This window comes from Trematomus bernacchii, unplaced genomic scaffold (genome assembly GCF_902827165.1).
Source record: "Trematomus bernacchii unplaced genomic scaffold, fTreBer1.1, whole genome shotgun sequence".
NCBI lineage: Eukaryota > Metazoa > Chordata > Actinopteri > Perciformes > Nototheniidae > Trematomus > Trematomus bernacchii.
In genome coordinates, this window is record NW_022988007.1 from 2,493,108 (window position 1) to 2,507,898 (window position 14,791).

At 39.2% G+C, this 14,791-nt stretch overlaps 1 protein-coding gene across 2 annotated transcripts in view; it reads left to right on the forward strand.

The window, feature by feature from the left end:
• Positions 1 to 14,791, forward strand: part of opcml (opioid binding protein/cell adhesion molecule-like) — a 404,442-nt gene that overhangs the window by 304,395 nt on the left and 85,256 nt on the right. For both annotated transcript variants that reach the window (XM_034117360.1, XM_034117359.1), the window contains one exon: positions 1,188 to 1,423. In XM_034117360.1, the coding sequence (XP_033973251.1) occupies positions 1,188 to 1,423 (236 nt within the window). The remainder of the gene's footprint in view (positions 1 to 1,187; positions 1,424 to 14,791) is intronic.

A 14,791-nucleotide genomic window follows, 5' to 3' on the forward strand; every position in this document is an offset into this window, starting at 1 on the left:
TGGTGGTCAACAGAAAAAGACAGTGAGATTGAGACATAAATAATATGTTTTATGTATTATTTCCCACGACCCACCTGACAATCTCTCACGAAACACTAGTGTGTGCTCACATTTGACATATATGTACATATAAATATGAGTTTGAGAAGCAGGTAATTTCAGTGGAATACTCTAGACCTGTGGTTGAAAACGCAGCTCTAATCAATGTTTGACAACAACTATTAAAAAACAATGTGAATGGTGCTTCTAGTAGTGATAAACCAATAGAGAATTATCACCTGCAGCTTCTCTCAGCTTGGTGGAGCTTTTGATTTAGTTTCAACTCTGACCTCAAGTGTTCTGATTTGGTTCCTTCACAATATCCTTGTATTATATTTTTCAGCATCAACAGCCGACTGTTTTCAGCAAAAATACACTAAAAGCTCACTGTACACCTCCTGCTGAGCCTGACTCTGCAGACAGACACAGTAAAAACTGTATAGTACCCGCTAGCTGGCACTACGCCAAGTGGAAACGCAACCAAAAACAGGCCGTGCACGGCACGGCACGCTTAAACCGCGCTCCACGCTGTAGTGGAAATGTGCCATTAGAGAAGCGCTGGGGAACATAGTGGAGCAGTTAGCGGCTGAAGATCCAGATCTTTCCCTGAGGAGCCGGTAGAGACCTGGAGCAGAGCTCTAGAAGCTGGAGGGAATGGGGATGATAATACTGCTCTGTAATTGCCGGATATAATCATGGATTGAAAAGCAAACGCTTGCTAAAGAAACTAAGAATGAGTTATTGCTTTTAGCCATTATGATTCATTGATTTAAAAGGTATTCTATCAATTTGAATGTTAACATATACTATTTTACTAAATGTTACCTACATTTTATTATCTTAAATGAATAAACCATGTCTAGGCTGATCCACTGGTACAGTCTTGACCTTGTCAGCTTTTGTGTTATCTGCTTTCAGAGCAGCTACTTCTCATTCATACCCAAAAATAAAACAAATCCACGCCCACTATTGACCTTCCAGAGCAAGATCTATTCCTCATAGCGCCCTCATATTCAGAAATGTCAAAATATCCCATTATAATATATTGTTTGAGTGGTGTTTTTCAGGGATGTTACCATAGGAAAATCATTGTGCTGAAAGCTGTAATCACTGATGTGTTTCCGTGTTTCTCTCTTTCTCCCTACCAGATGCAATGTAGATAGCAAAGTATCACGAGTGGCCTGGCTCAACCGCACCACCATTCTCTTCGCAGGAAGTGAGAAGTGGTCTCTGGACCCTCGCGTCATCCTGATGGAAAACACAGCCGTCACAGAGTACAGCATCATGATCCAAAATGTTGACGTCCATGACGAGGGGCCCTACGTCTGCTCCATCCTCACAAACAAGAAACCAAAATCCACAAAAGTGCATGTCATCGTTCAAGGTAAGAAGCTGATTCCTCCTCAGCCCTGTCAGTGATAAGGAAACAGAGATGTCAAGCAGATCTGTGAAGAAACAGTGTTGTGTGGGTGTTCTTCTACGGATGAATCTTGTAACCTCAAGTTGTTCTTGCCTGGATTTCATCAGTGAAAGTCCAATCAAATGAGAGTATCTCCCCTCCCCTGTAAAGGATGGTGTTTTAGATGGAATTCAATGAGCATTAGACCTGGTGATGAAACCGGGATTCAATCTCGATTTAATTTCAGATTGCTGATAGAAATTGATTTAGGGCACAGTACGCTGTCCTGGCTCAGTTTCTTTGCAAAGTCCTACAAAATCAATCGTCAGCAGAGAAACTTTTGTTTTCTTTTATGACGAAATCAATTTACCTCACAATGAGTTTCCACAAATAATAATAAGCACCAACGCCCGGAGTCTGCATTGAGGTTTATATCATGTTGCTGCACTAAACTGACATATAATTAAAAGTTAGATAAAGTAATGTAGAAGATACCTCATTATCACAAAGAGAATGCACTACATCAAGGAAAGACTTTCTTTGAGGAAAGATTCAGCTTTCTCTTTTGACTAGCTCATTTTCTGAAAGATAATTGACATGATCTTCACAAAACAAAACGGTTCAACTCGATGCTATTCACTTTCATGCCATCATAATGAACACTGGGTATTTTTCATACTGTATAATTCATGATGATATCTCATTAACTCTTAATTGATGCCGAGAAGCATCGGGCCATGCTTTTAATCAAACAATAGACAAGCATATTCTCACACAGACAAGGAGACACACTCCAATTATACTTTCCCATGGATTTTCTCTCTGTCCTTTTTCCTGACCTTGAATGACTCAACCATCTGGATACTGCGAGCTAACACTTGAAACTTAAAGCAGAAACAATATCCGCATAATGAGCAGAGCTGGGCTTTTATACACCAACAAAACAGTGGTGGAGACGCTTTGTGTTGCTACATTAAAGAGGGAGGCACCTGCTCCAACAATCAGCGAGTTTGAGAGCTCAAGTGTGTTTACCGGCCCAGGACACCTTCTTCATTCCAGCACTTTATTCTCAATACACTCTAAAACTGGAGAAAGTTGCTCAGAAAGTTTGCTCCTTATTTCATAGACAAGACTGTGACAGTTGCCACAGCAATACTGTCGGTCATTATATTTGATAGAAAACTATTTCAATACAAGAAAAACATAATCTATTAATCACAGTCATTACATAGGTCAAGCAAATTGACTGTAAAATCTATTTCTAAGCTTTATGATTTAAATCTCCTAGGGGGGGGGGGGGTGTCCTTGGCAGAACAACATTGAAGCTTCCATTTGAAAAGATTTAAGAGTGGCCCTTTGCTATGCAAGTCACTGATTTATCTTAAAAATCTTGTTTTCACTTTTCTTGGTGAAGATATTCTTAAAGCTCCCATGTCATGCTTTTCCGGTTATTACCCGTCCCCTTGTGTGTTATGAAGGTTTTTATGCATGTAAACGGTGTGCAGAGTCAAAACCCTCAAAGTACACCCTGTAGCGAGTAAAACTCTAACACAGAAAATAACCTCCCCAAAACGCCTCGTTGGAGATACGTCACTGCCCATTTGATTCTTCCGGGTACCGCCTGATGTCATGCGGTACCCGGAACGAAATGGACCAATCCCGAAGAGCTATGGCCACACCAGCAGCGGCGTGTTCCTCCTCCAGAGGTTCGATGAACCGGCATTTCACAGACGAAAGCTTCCAAAAACATTGCCCAGTTTGAGGCCGGATATGCACAGCTTGTTTGGACCGTTTGGAGCAGGGGAAGATCTGGGTATACAACCTGTAAGTTTGCATTGTTATTTGTGTATTTATCAAACAAGACTGTTTAAATGTGTAAACTGTGTTGGACTGCTAAGCCATTGACACAGTGCTAACTGTGCTAACTAAGTTGCTAGAGTTTCCATATATCAACTCTAATATCAGCAGATGGCCTTGCATACATGTATCTCATAGCAGGAGAATGTCTGCATTCACACACAAAATACCTATTGACAGTATACTGCGGGTGATTTGCCGGTCAGTCGCGAAACGTAATTACATTATAGCTGGCGTAGCGATCTAACACACGGAGCTTGAGCTAGTTTTGGTCAGAAAAACATTTTTGTGATGCTACGTTGCTAGCGTTTAAATATATCAACTACAATGTCAGCAGATGGCCTTACATGTTTGTCATGGCAGGAGAATGTCTGCAGTCACACACACGGAATACTCATACAGTATACTCCGGTTTACCGTACATTGTGACCGTACATATACTGCATGTAGCTAACGAGGCTAGCTGTATGCTAGCGCAAAACAATGTATTCATGCAAGTTACATTGTATGGTAGCAGAATACCCGTATACGATTGCAATTATAAACACGTTATTGCTAGCCTAATATGAACCACTAGCTTTTGTTCATAGTAGTTTTATTACACTGCATTATAGTTGCCTTTCCTCCAAGCTAACGTTCATATCGTGTTAGCTACCAAGGTAAACAAAGCTAGGTTAGCATATTAGCAGGCAAGCTGTTCATTACACAACTACTACTAACGAATCTAAAACAACTAAGTTTCTCTAATATTTTGTGATTTGCATTTGATTTCGTCCAGCCAGATCCTGGCGGACAATCCATGACGGGGAAGGGATTCTACTACTACTGAGGCGTCGTGCTAAAAGGCACCGCACCGCACCGGCTGTGCGCAGGCAAGAGGAGGAGGAATGGATGATATACCGTGTATATATGTATATTTATGTTCATTTTGTACATTTCTAAAAATAAAGTTTAATGGAAATACTTAGTAGGCCTATCCTTTCTTCCCTGAATTCATATATAGCAAACCATGATTTGATTTCTCATCAAACAGTAGTAGTTTATAACGGGTAAAAATAACTTACTCTTTGTTATGAGCGGCTCGTAGGCCACAACGGAAAGACAAGGAGACATACACGAGTTTACAAAACCACGGCACATTTATTGTGGTAAATGCAAAGATAGGTGGTTGAGAGGATCGCAGAGTTAGTCTTCCTGCAGCCGCTTTGGAGAGAGACTGGGGCCGTAGTGTCCGGAGGTGTCCGTGATCGTGCTGATTAGCTTCTTCAGCTCCACCCCATCGTAAGACAAAGGCCCTGGGGCCGTCACACTCTTCTATAACAACAGTTAAAAATATATATGTATATAAAATATACCGCTGTACCGACGCCATGATAAGACTGATGTTACGCTGAGAGCAGCCGGGAAAAGCACTGACATGGGCGCAGCCTCTCTGGTGGTTGACTAATCAGAACGAGTGGCCGAGCTGACCAATCGGAGCACACTAGGCTCACAGGGAGGGGGGGGCAAGAGCTCCAACGAGTCGTTTAGTGGAGAAAGTGAATACTGCTGAATACACATGCTTGACAGAGATGCTGTATGCGAAACCAATGTGAGTTTGGAAAATTGCACAGTATAAATCTATTTTAGTATACCTCAACAATGTAATTATGATCAGTGGAAATGGCCATGACATGGGCCCTTTAAATGACTTTTGTGTAGGGCCTCTGTATTTGAATGTAATGCATATTGATAGTTGCCATGGCAGTAGTAGTTTAGACTTTGATATATTCAGGTTGTTCTGCTGTTTGGATAAAGAGGCAGCCCAGAGTTTCTCCCATGATGCACTGGCCATACAGTGGTGTAATGCTGCTTTGACCTGATGGAACATATTCATTTACGAATAATGAATGCAGTGTTAACATGCAATTGCTGCCTTTTCTCAGGTATGTGTTGTGAGAACGTTGTGTAGGGAAGAGCACACATGTATGTCCAGGGTTGGGAGGGTTACTTTGTAAATGTAATCAGTTACTGATTACTGAATACATGGCTCTGAAAGTAATCCGAATACAGTGACAGTTACGTGTCTTAAAAAAGTAACGTATTCAGATTACTTTTAGATGACTTTATTTTTCCATCACAGATGGGTATGTTTTGGTGAACAGGAGACACAAAAAGCAAAAGGAAACTGAACATGTTTTTACTGTTTTAATGGCTTATCAAGAGCACAACTGAAACATAACATCTGAAACGATGTAACAACATAATACACTTTTTGGGGATGCAGCTTGGGATGTGAGGAGTGAGGGACACGGCTTAGAACGGGCGTGTCGCCTTCTTTCCTGCCAGTGTTGGCAGGCTTTTAACCACACACACCTCTACACACACACACACACACACGCATGCACGCACACACACACACACACACACACACACACACACACACACACACACACACACACACACACACACACACACACACACACACACGATTTAAACGCAGACTTTTGTTCCTCCATGTTTCGTTGTTATTGTTTCACTGAGAGGACCCGCAAACCTTTTTCAAACGCTCTCTTTTTTGGTCCATCTGCGGCGGTAATAGGTTTTGTGCGCTGTGATGATTCGGCTGTACCTTTAGTAATGAATATTAAATGTTGTGAGGAAATCTTTCCACCAATAATTCCAATAAGTAATCCAAAATGTATTCACTTCAGTAACTGTAATCAGATTACTCGTTTTTCAAATGTAACACGAGCTGAATACAGTTACTTGATTTGTGTATTCTGATTACGTAACGCCGTTACATGTATTCCGTTACAACCCAACCCTGTGTATGTCACACCCTGGAGATATAAATGAATGAATACAGTACATACTGCCACCTTTATGGCAAAGGCGGATCAGGAATCTGTGGAGAACGTTAGCGGTTCTCTGGTCCCTGCAGGCGCTCCTCTCTAGTACCTCCAATGGAGATTGGTGTTGAACCTGTACAAAGAGAAGGACTCTGGAGGCTAACATCAATCAGCCCAGTGACCTTGTCAGCGAATCCCCTCAGGAATATAGGGCATCTGCTTCCATGGCGACTGCACACAGAGAGTGGACCGACTGCAGTCAGGCCACGCTACAAGAAAAAATCATTCCTGGGAGTGCTTTGTAATACAACGAGTATGAATTCTGAGGACTAGAAGAGAGTAGAAGCACAGAAACAGCCAAGGACTCTGAATGGGCATCAAGTGGTAGTTACACTGTGATCCCAACTTCAAGGACTATTTATATAGTTCTTCCTATTGACTACCCTCGAACACCATAGCAACAGCTGAAATATTAAGGAGGTGGATTCATTCTTTCTTGCAGTTTTTGAGCTAAAATACTGGTTCTCTAACTTTTAGCAGATAAAAAAGACAAATATCTTCCACTTGAAAAATAAAAGCTGAATTTATGGGCAATATAATTCATCCTAATAAAAGTCAGTACTTTCAGAGGTCTTTTTCTCCCCCTTTGACTATGTTCGCTCTGCGGGTAAGGCCTGTAGCTAACAGTGGCTAATTCACTCATTATCCTGTCATTACCACATGTGGCTACTGTAATGATTACACAGTACTGTATTACATTTATATATTTAAAAACTGATGCTTGCATACAGTAAAATGACATGACATAGTGACCATCTGATGTACATAAGTACAAATAACTCAACGTGGTGACTTTTAGTTTAACACAGAACATATCATATATATCGTCTCTTGGTGAAGTCCTGTGTTTGTTTGACAAGCCGTACATTGCTTTATCTCTCTTTATAATGACCATCATTTTTGTTTTATTTGTACCCCCTGTCAGCAGGCCTGTAACCTTTGCAGGGTGCAGGTTCAGACTCTTGACACATCACAGTCTGACATGATCTGTCCCATTCAGCGGACATAATGCTTTTAGTGGTCAGAAACAGAGCAGGCCATTAGAAAAGGACCAATAATGTTGCCTTCAGTTTGTCTGTATGGACCAGTTGATATTATTTAAGAATACATTTTCCAGAGGAGTGCTTTGCAGTCTATCGTTACAGCAGAATCCGGCTGTTCCTGAGTCTGATATCTCAGTCTCATCACATGCAGGTCAGGTGGAGTTGTTTAGTTCCTCATTAAATGTTATGCATCGCCTTGTGATGTAAATGCAACCTGTACAAATCTGTTTCACATCATTACTAAAGACAATAAAAGATTTAAGAATGTTTTTATGACCTTTTTTGTGCACCACTAAAAGCATGTATGAGTCATTATATGGATTAATGTCAAATTAAAAGTCTTGTTGAAGTTTTAAAGTTCTGCTGTAGTTGTGTTATCCTCAGTGTGCAATGCTGAACCTCCTAGTAACCAAAATGATCGTCGTCCTGTAATCTGCTGTCGACTGGATCGTTCCATGTCATCATGCACCCTGTATCTTTTAAAACATATCCAGATATTGAGAGAAATGCGCTGAATTGTCTCACTGCTCCGATCAGTATTCCACTTCATGTTACCCGATTGCAAATATGGAAAAAACTGCAGGTGCACTTGGATATCCCTGACCTTGATAGTGGAGAAAATAAAACCTTCCACAGGAATCCAGACTCTGGAATTGTAACAAATGCTAAAGTGTATCGTGTAGTCTTCACTAAAGCAAATGTTTAACACTATACAGCGTGCAGTATTTACTGAGCTCAGTTCATTGTCATGTTGCATTTAATTTGGAGCCTGGATAATTAATGTTAGGAAAACAAATGGTGTCTTTGTCGTATTACAGAAGAACATTAATTCACATTTTTGTCCTTTGTTGGTTAAGCAGAGCTGCTGCCAACACAAGGAAAATGAAACCTGCCGCGTCGGTGTGATTTGTATGAGTTGATGAGATTCGTATGAATAATAACGAGAGGTGAATTTATCATAATTACAAAATGGAGAATTTAATAACTATGAGAAGTGATGAGACAATTATAACATTGTCGAATTGTTATGCCTTAGGTGCAACATCTTTATTTTAAGTCCCCTTACACTTAAGGAACACCCACCCACACATTAGCTGCTCCATCACTGATGCCAATCTTTAGCTTGCTCCTTCAGTCAATATCAATCAGTGCAGACAGGAAGATGTTTGGAGCTATTGCTCACAGACTGGGGTATTGCTAGGGGTTGCTTGCAGCATGTGTTTACCCTACACTATTATTTATTGAAAACAAAGCTAATTTCAATAATGAACTGTAATGTATATGTTTTTGTAAAAAAAAAATGGTAAAATTGTAGAATTTGTAGAGAAAAGTGTCCTGGAATCAGTCTTGTAATATAGCAGCCAGATGCTTGAGAAGGGGCTGAATAACTAGAACTTTGTTTTCAATTATTCCTCTTCAAACTATTTCTTGCAGTCCTGCTTTAATAACAATGTGTTGCCTATGCCCAAGAGCTGTTGCATTGATTCCCCTGAGAGTACCTGGAACTAGGTTTAGTTGTTCCTCCTGGGCAGTGTCCACATGAAGCTCCTCAGTGCACACATTGTACAGAGAAAACAAAAGCACAACAACTGCTACTCTCTGTTCTGATGTCTGCTCTCACTACAGATCTTGGTTGTCCTTCTTACACATGAACCACATACAGTGCTGAACCTGCACTGTGCTATAATGCACATTTCTAAATCCAGTTTAGTGCCTGCAGTTTGGCCTTATCTATTTTTTTTTTATGTCAATTTATTGAACATGTCAGAAACAAAACATACATCAATACTAATAATAATATATATTGCTTCTTCCCTTTCTTCCTTCTCACTCATAATAATAATAATTATACCAAAGTACAATAAAATAAATAATAATGATAATGCAAAAAAAGAAATAAAAAGAAACAACAACAATAAATCTTAAATTAGTCTCTGTCGTGTTCAACAGGGGCAAGAAGAAGCTTAAAAAACTTTTCTGGTCCTACCCCTTCTAGCGTACATTTTCCTTGCAGTATAAATGAAGTAATTAGGTCATCGTCATCAGCGACATGTTTGTCTTGATACTTTTTTACAAAAACAATCAGGAAGTAATTACTTTTACAATTACAGGAAATAACAAAAAGAATTTTTACAGGTACTGTTCATAACCACTAATGGTTTGGCTCTTGAATAATACTTTCATTTTATATAAAGTTGTACAATTTTTCAGTGCATCACTACATTTATTCCACAGACTAACACCTTTTGATGAGATGCAATGAAGTTTGGCATTTGTACGTACGGGTGGTTTTTTGAAAATGCAGTTTCCTCTCAACATGTGCATGCCTTCTCTCCGTGTAAAAAGTCCCTGGACACCATGAGGCAAATGATGATTTGCGGCCTTGTACATAATTTGAATGGTTTTATAGTCAACCAGGTCTTGTAGTTTTAGTGTTTTTAGTTTGATAAATAATTTATTTGTTGGTTCTCTGTACGAAGTTTTGTGTATAACTCGTATTGCTCTTTTTTGCAGGATGAAGATAGGATGTGTATTTGTTTTGTATGTGTTCCCCCAAACCTCCACACAATACATCATGTATGGAAGTATGAAGGAGCAGTACAGCATAAACAAGGAAGCTTGATTAACTAGGTATTTGGCTTTATTTAGAATTGCTATTGATTTGGATATTTTGGCTTTGATATAGCTTATATGTGGTTTCCAACTTAATTTATTGTCTATGATTATTCCAAGGAATTTTATTTCCATTACTCTTTCTAGTTGGACGCCATTTATAGTGAGTTTCTTCTCTGTATTGGTCGACCGATTCCCAAATATTATGAGTTTGGTTTTGCTTGCGTTCAATGTTAATTTATTTTGGTCAAACCAGATCTTCATCCTGCTCAGTTCCTTTTCCATTGTGACAAATAGCTGTTCTAGATTGTCCCCACAGCAGAGTAGACTTGTGTCATCTGCAAAAAGAATGGTTTTAACAGTTTTTGATACTTCACATATGTTGTTAATATACAGAATAAATAATAATGGCCCCAAGACTGAGCCTTGAGGCACCCCGCATGTAGCCTGTAGTAGTTGTGATGTATGACTTTGTATTTCAACGTACTGATTCCTGTTATGTAGGTAGCTGGATAGCCATGATAGTGCAACACCTCTAATTCCATATCTCTGTAGTTTTTTTAATAATAGTTCATGGTCAACCGTGTCAAATGCTTTTTTAAGGTCCAGAAATATCCCTATTGCATATTCTTTCTTTTCTATTGCCTTAGTAATGTGTTCCATAAATTCTATAACTGCAAATGATGTGGTTCTGTTTGCTCTGAAACCATATTGTTGTTCATAGAGTATGTTATGTTTGGTGAAGAAGTCATTTAGTTTTACATAGTAGATTTTTTCCAGTATTTTAGAAAACTGTGGGAGCAATGAAATTGGTCTATAGTTTGACAGTACATGTTTATCTCCAGATTTATGTATCGGTATGACTTTAGCAGTTTTCATTTTATTTGGAAATACACCGGTTTGTATTGACTGATTACAGATGTGAGTTAGTGGTTTGGCTATACATTCAATAATGTTTTTAACTGTATACATGTCAGTATCATGACAGTCTGTAGACCTTTTACTCTTTAGTTTTTTAACTGTGTCAATAATTTCATTTTCATCAGTCCCTCTTAAGAATATAGTTTCCTTCACATTTATATCTTTACTTTCTACACCTTCACTACTACCAGTATTTGGAATTTCCCCAGCTAGACAAGGACCAACATTAACAAAATACTCATTAAACTGTTCAGCAACTGAGGTCATGTCATAAATGACTGTATTGTCTTTTGACAGAAAACTGTTTGGGTGCTGTGCTTTTCCATTTCCTTTTTTAATAATGGTATTTAATACATTCCATGTGTTTTTAATATTATTTTTGTTATCTTCCAATAATTTGTTGTAATGATCCATTTTGCTACATCGTATTATCTTTGTTAATTTGTTTTTGTATGTCTTGTATTTTTGTTCAGCCTCTACTGTTCTATTCTTTAACAAGTCTTTATATAATTCATTTTTCTTTTTACAAGCATTTTCTATTCCCTTAGTGATCCATGGTTTTTCAGCATATTTTTGTTTCACAATTTTCTTTACACGAGGACAATGTTTTTCATACAGCCCTGATAGAATATCTAGAAATGATTCATAAGCTTCATTTACATCTGGTACATACACTTTGTTCCAGTCTTGTTTACGTAGTTCTTCTTTAAAAGAATTAACAGACTCTGGTGTTTTGTGTCTTGTAATTACGACTGTTCTGGTGTCTTTTTTGATCCTAGTACAGTTCTGTATTGTTGCAAAGACTGGCAAGTGATCACTTGTGTCATTTATTAATATTCCACTTATTACTTTCCTATCCATAACATTTGTGAATATGTTGTCAATGAGTGTAGCACTGTGTGATGTTATTCTGGTCGGTCGTGTGATTGTAGGATATAAACTGTTGCTATACATAGAATTAATAAATTCTGTAGTTGCATTGTGTTCTTGTGGGTTCAGCAAATCAATATTAAAATCTCCACATACAAAAAGCATTTTCTTGCTGCTTGTGTAGTTATAAAGTTCAGCTAGCTTTTTCTCAAATGTGTCAACACATGATCCTGGTTTTCTATACACGCAGCTTATCAGAAGGTTTTTAGATTTTTTGATTTCAATTTCTATTATATTATATATTTAAGAGTACTTGCAATAGAGTGGTGCAGTGATGACGTATTTTTGTAGGCCGACCCGGAAGTAAGCTGCGCAAGGGTTCCCTCGACAAAAAAGCAATGGGATTTCTCCATAGGATTTTGGAATATTGTAAAAAATAAGATCTGTGGAAATCGAACCTGTTTGATAAATGCACGTTTTGTTCAGCCGGATGATCTCCACATGTCTACCCTACTTTTATAATTTTATAATCATAAATCTAATCGCCAGAAGCAAAATGCTAACGTTATGCTATAAACGAACTACAGCAGGGTTGCACGACTTCAACGTCACGCCAACTTAAGATCGATATTCAAACATACAGATTTTAAATGGTCCGAGTTGAAGCGTTTGTTTGAACAGTTTGCAGGAGGCAGGTACTTGCTTTCAAGCAGAACAGGGCAAACAAACTTAGCGGGAGTGTTCGGTGTAATGACGTACAACGTCCTCGACAACTTCTGTTGTCCTATTCAGCCACCTGGTAACAACCATCGTTTTTCAGACACGTCAACTCTTCAAAAATCACCAGTGGGGTCACTGCTGATGTATTTAATGTCGTAGAACAAAACGTGATCCGCTTCTTAAATTTGTGTCTACCACAGACCTTATTTCCAGCTATTTTCCAAAAACGAGTTCAAAAATCCCATTGACTCTGAGACGAGGGAACCGGAAGTGGTAAAATGCTGACTCACTTGCGGGATTTAGGAATCATCACTGCACCACTCTATATGCAGTTCAGGCCACTAGGGTTGGGAGGGTTACATTAAAAAAGTTATAATGTATAGTTGCATGTAGAAACATTTATTACTAACTTTTTTTGTAACGTATTGCTAACTCTTTTTACTGAAGTATATAACACACAGAACAATGTAACCTCAGAAAAGAAGAAACCACGATATTTATAGGCCTGTCGCGATAATCAATAAATGTACTTATCGTACGATAAATAAAAATGGACTCGATAACTTTTCTGAGCTCGATAAATTGCCATTTACATGCGTGATTGTTTACATACAGATGTGACCAGCATTTTAGCCAGACGCACTGTGTCTGCCGGTCCGGCGCGCTGTGAGGGGCGGGGCTCACACACACAGCCCATGACACAGCCAGGTCAGGACACTCCACGTGCAGCAGTGTAGCAGCCACATTAATAATATAGAGACAAGCAGGAGACAATGTGTGACTTACTCGAGGGGAATTTGTAGTTAAATGGAAATGGTTGCAAAACCTAATACCACATCTCCGGTGTGGGAATATTTTGGATTAAAGCTAAATCAACGAGGCGAACCTACGGACTTGAATGAGCCGGGCGGTGTGTCGCATTTGTTTTAAAAAGGTAGCAACAAAAGCTAGCAATACGACCAACCTTAAACTGCATCTGAAACACAACCTACCAACCACCCCATTCCGTTTTCCCAGCTGGGAGCAAACATGGCAGCTGGAGATGGAGAGCCCCCACCTTCCCGACAGTTTGCAATCAAAGATGCATTTGCCCGACAATGCAAACATGTTGGTGTTCCTTGCTCGAAATCTTTGAAATACAGATTTGGATATGGCCTGTTGAGGCATCTGCGTCTTTGTATGGACAGTGGACTGACTGTACACTTGACTGTTGTTTTAAGGAGGGTTGTTTTGCTTGTGAGACAATGTGTGCTCATATTTATTTATTTATTTATTTATTTATATATATATATATGAGAGAGAGAGCTCTGTTTTCCAGCCTGAGTCTATTTAATTTATTGTTTTGGTTGTGTGTGATTTTAATTAATTTGTTATAATTAAATGAATTTGTTTTATTTATTATATATAATTTATATATTTGAATATTATTTCACATTTCATTTGCAATGTTGAATGTTCAATAAAAAGTTATTTTTGAAAGGATGTACTTGAATTATTATGATATATTATCATTATGTCAGTGGTCTAAAATGGTCTTACAACGGTGCGACAATATTATCGTTTATCGCAATCATTTCCGGGAAAATGTATCGTCCAACAAAATTAATTATCGTGACAGGCCTAGATATTTAGGTTAATTCAAAAAGGATTTATTTACAGGAAAACCTGCCTTTCATTGAGCGAGCACGCACCTACAGCTCCTAAAGCATAATCAGGCTACAGCCGTTGTGTATTTTATTATGTGAAGCACTAAATGGTCTTAGAAAAATATCGACTCTTTAATTGTTTGTAGATATCTACTAAACTAAAGCATACAAATACAGAGAGTAATGTAGGCCTGTTATACTGAGTGATATATATGATACACACTGCTCTGCTTTCTGCACGGACCTCACAGCTGTTCTCACTGGAAACATCGCGTCGATGAAAGCAGTTACTAAAATAATATCCAGGGGATGCATGCAGAGCTGTCATTGGCTGAGATAAGTCCGGCCGTGCGTCACGACTCCACCGTTCCCGGAAATGCATCCGCGGGGGAGCCGTGGAGGACCCATCAGTGTATCCTCGATTATAGCTCCTCCAGAGAGCCTCCTCGATGCTCGGTCCTCGATGTGCATTTAGAGAAATTAGATGTCCTTCAACATGGCGCGCTGAAATCCATTTCCGGGTCACTACCAGAGGAGTCGAGGAGTCGAGGAGGGGAAATTAGAGTATTGAGAAGCCTCTATGGACTCTTCACACCACCACCATCACCAACAAAGCTTGACAGCGGCTCTTCTTCCTCCGCAGGCTGAGGAGGTTCAACACGGCTCAGGAAGAAAGCCCTCCGGATTATAAAAAAACCCCATCACCCCAGCCACAAACTGTTCTGTCTGCTGCCGTCTGGCAGGCGTTACCGCAGCATCCGGACTAAAACCACCAGATTCAGAGACAGTTTC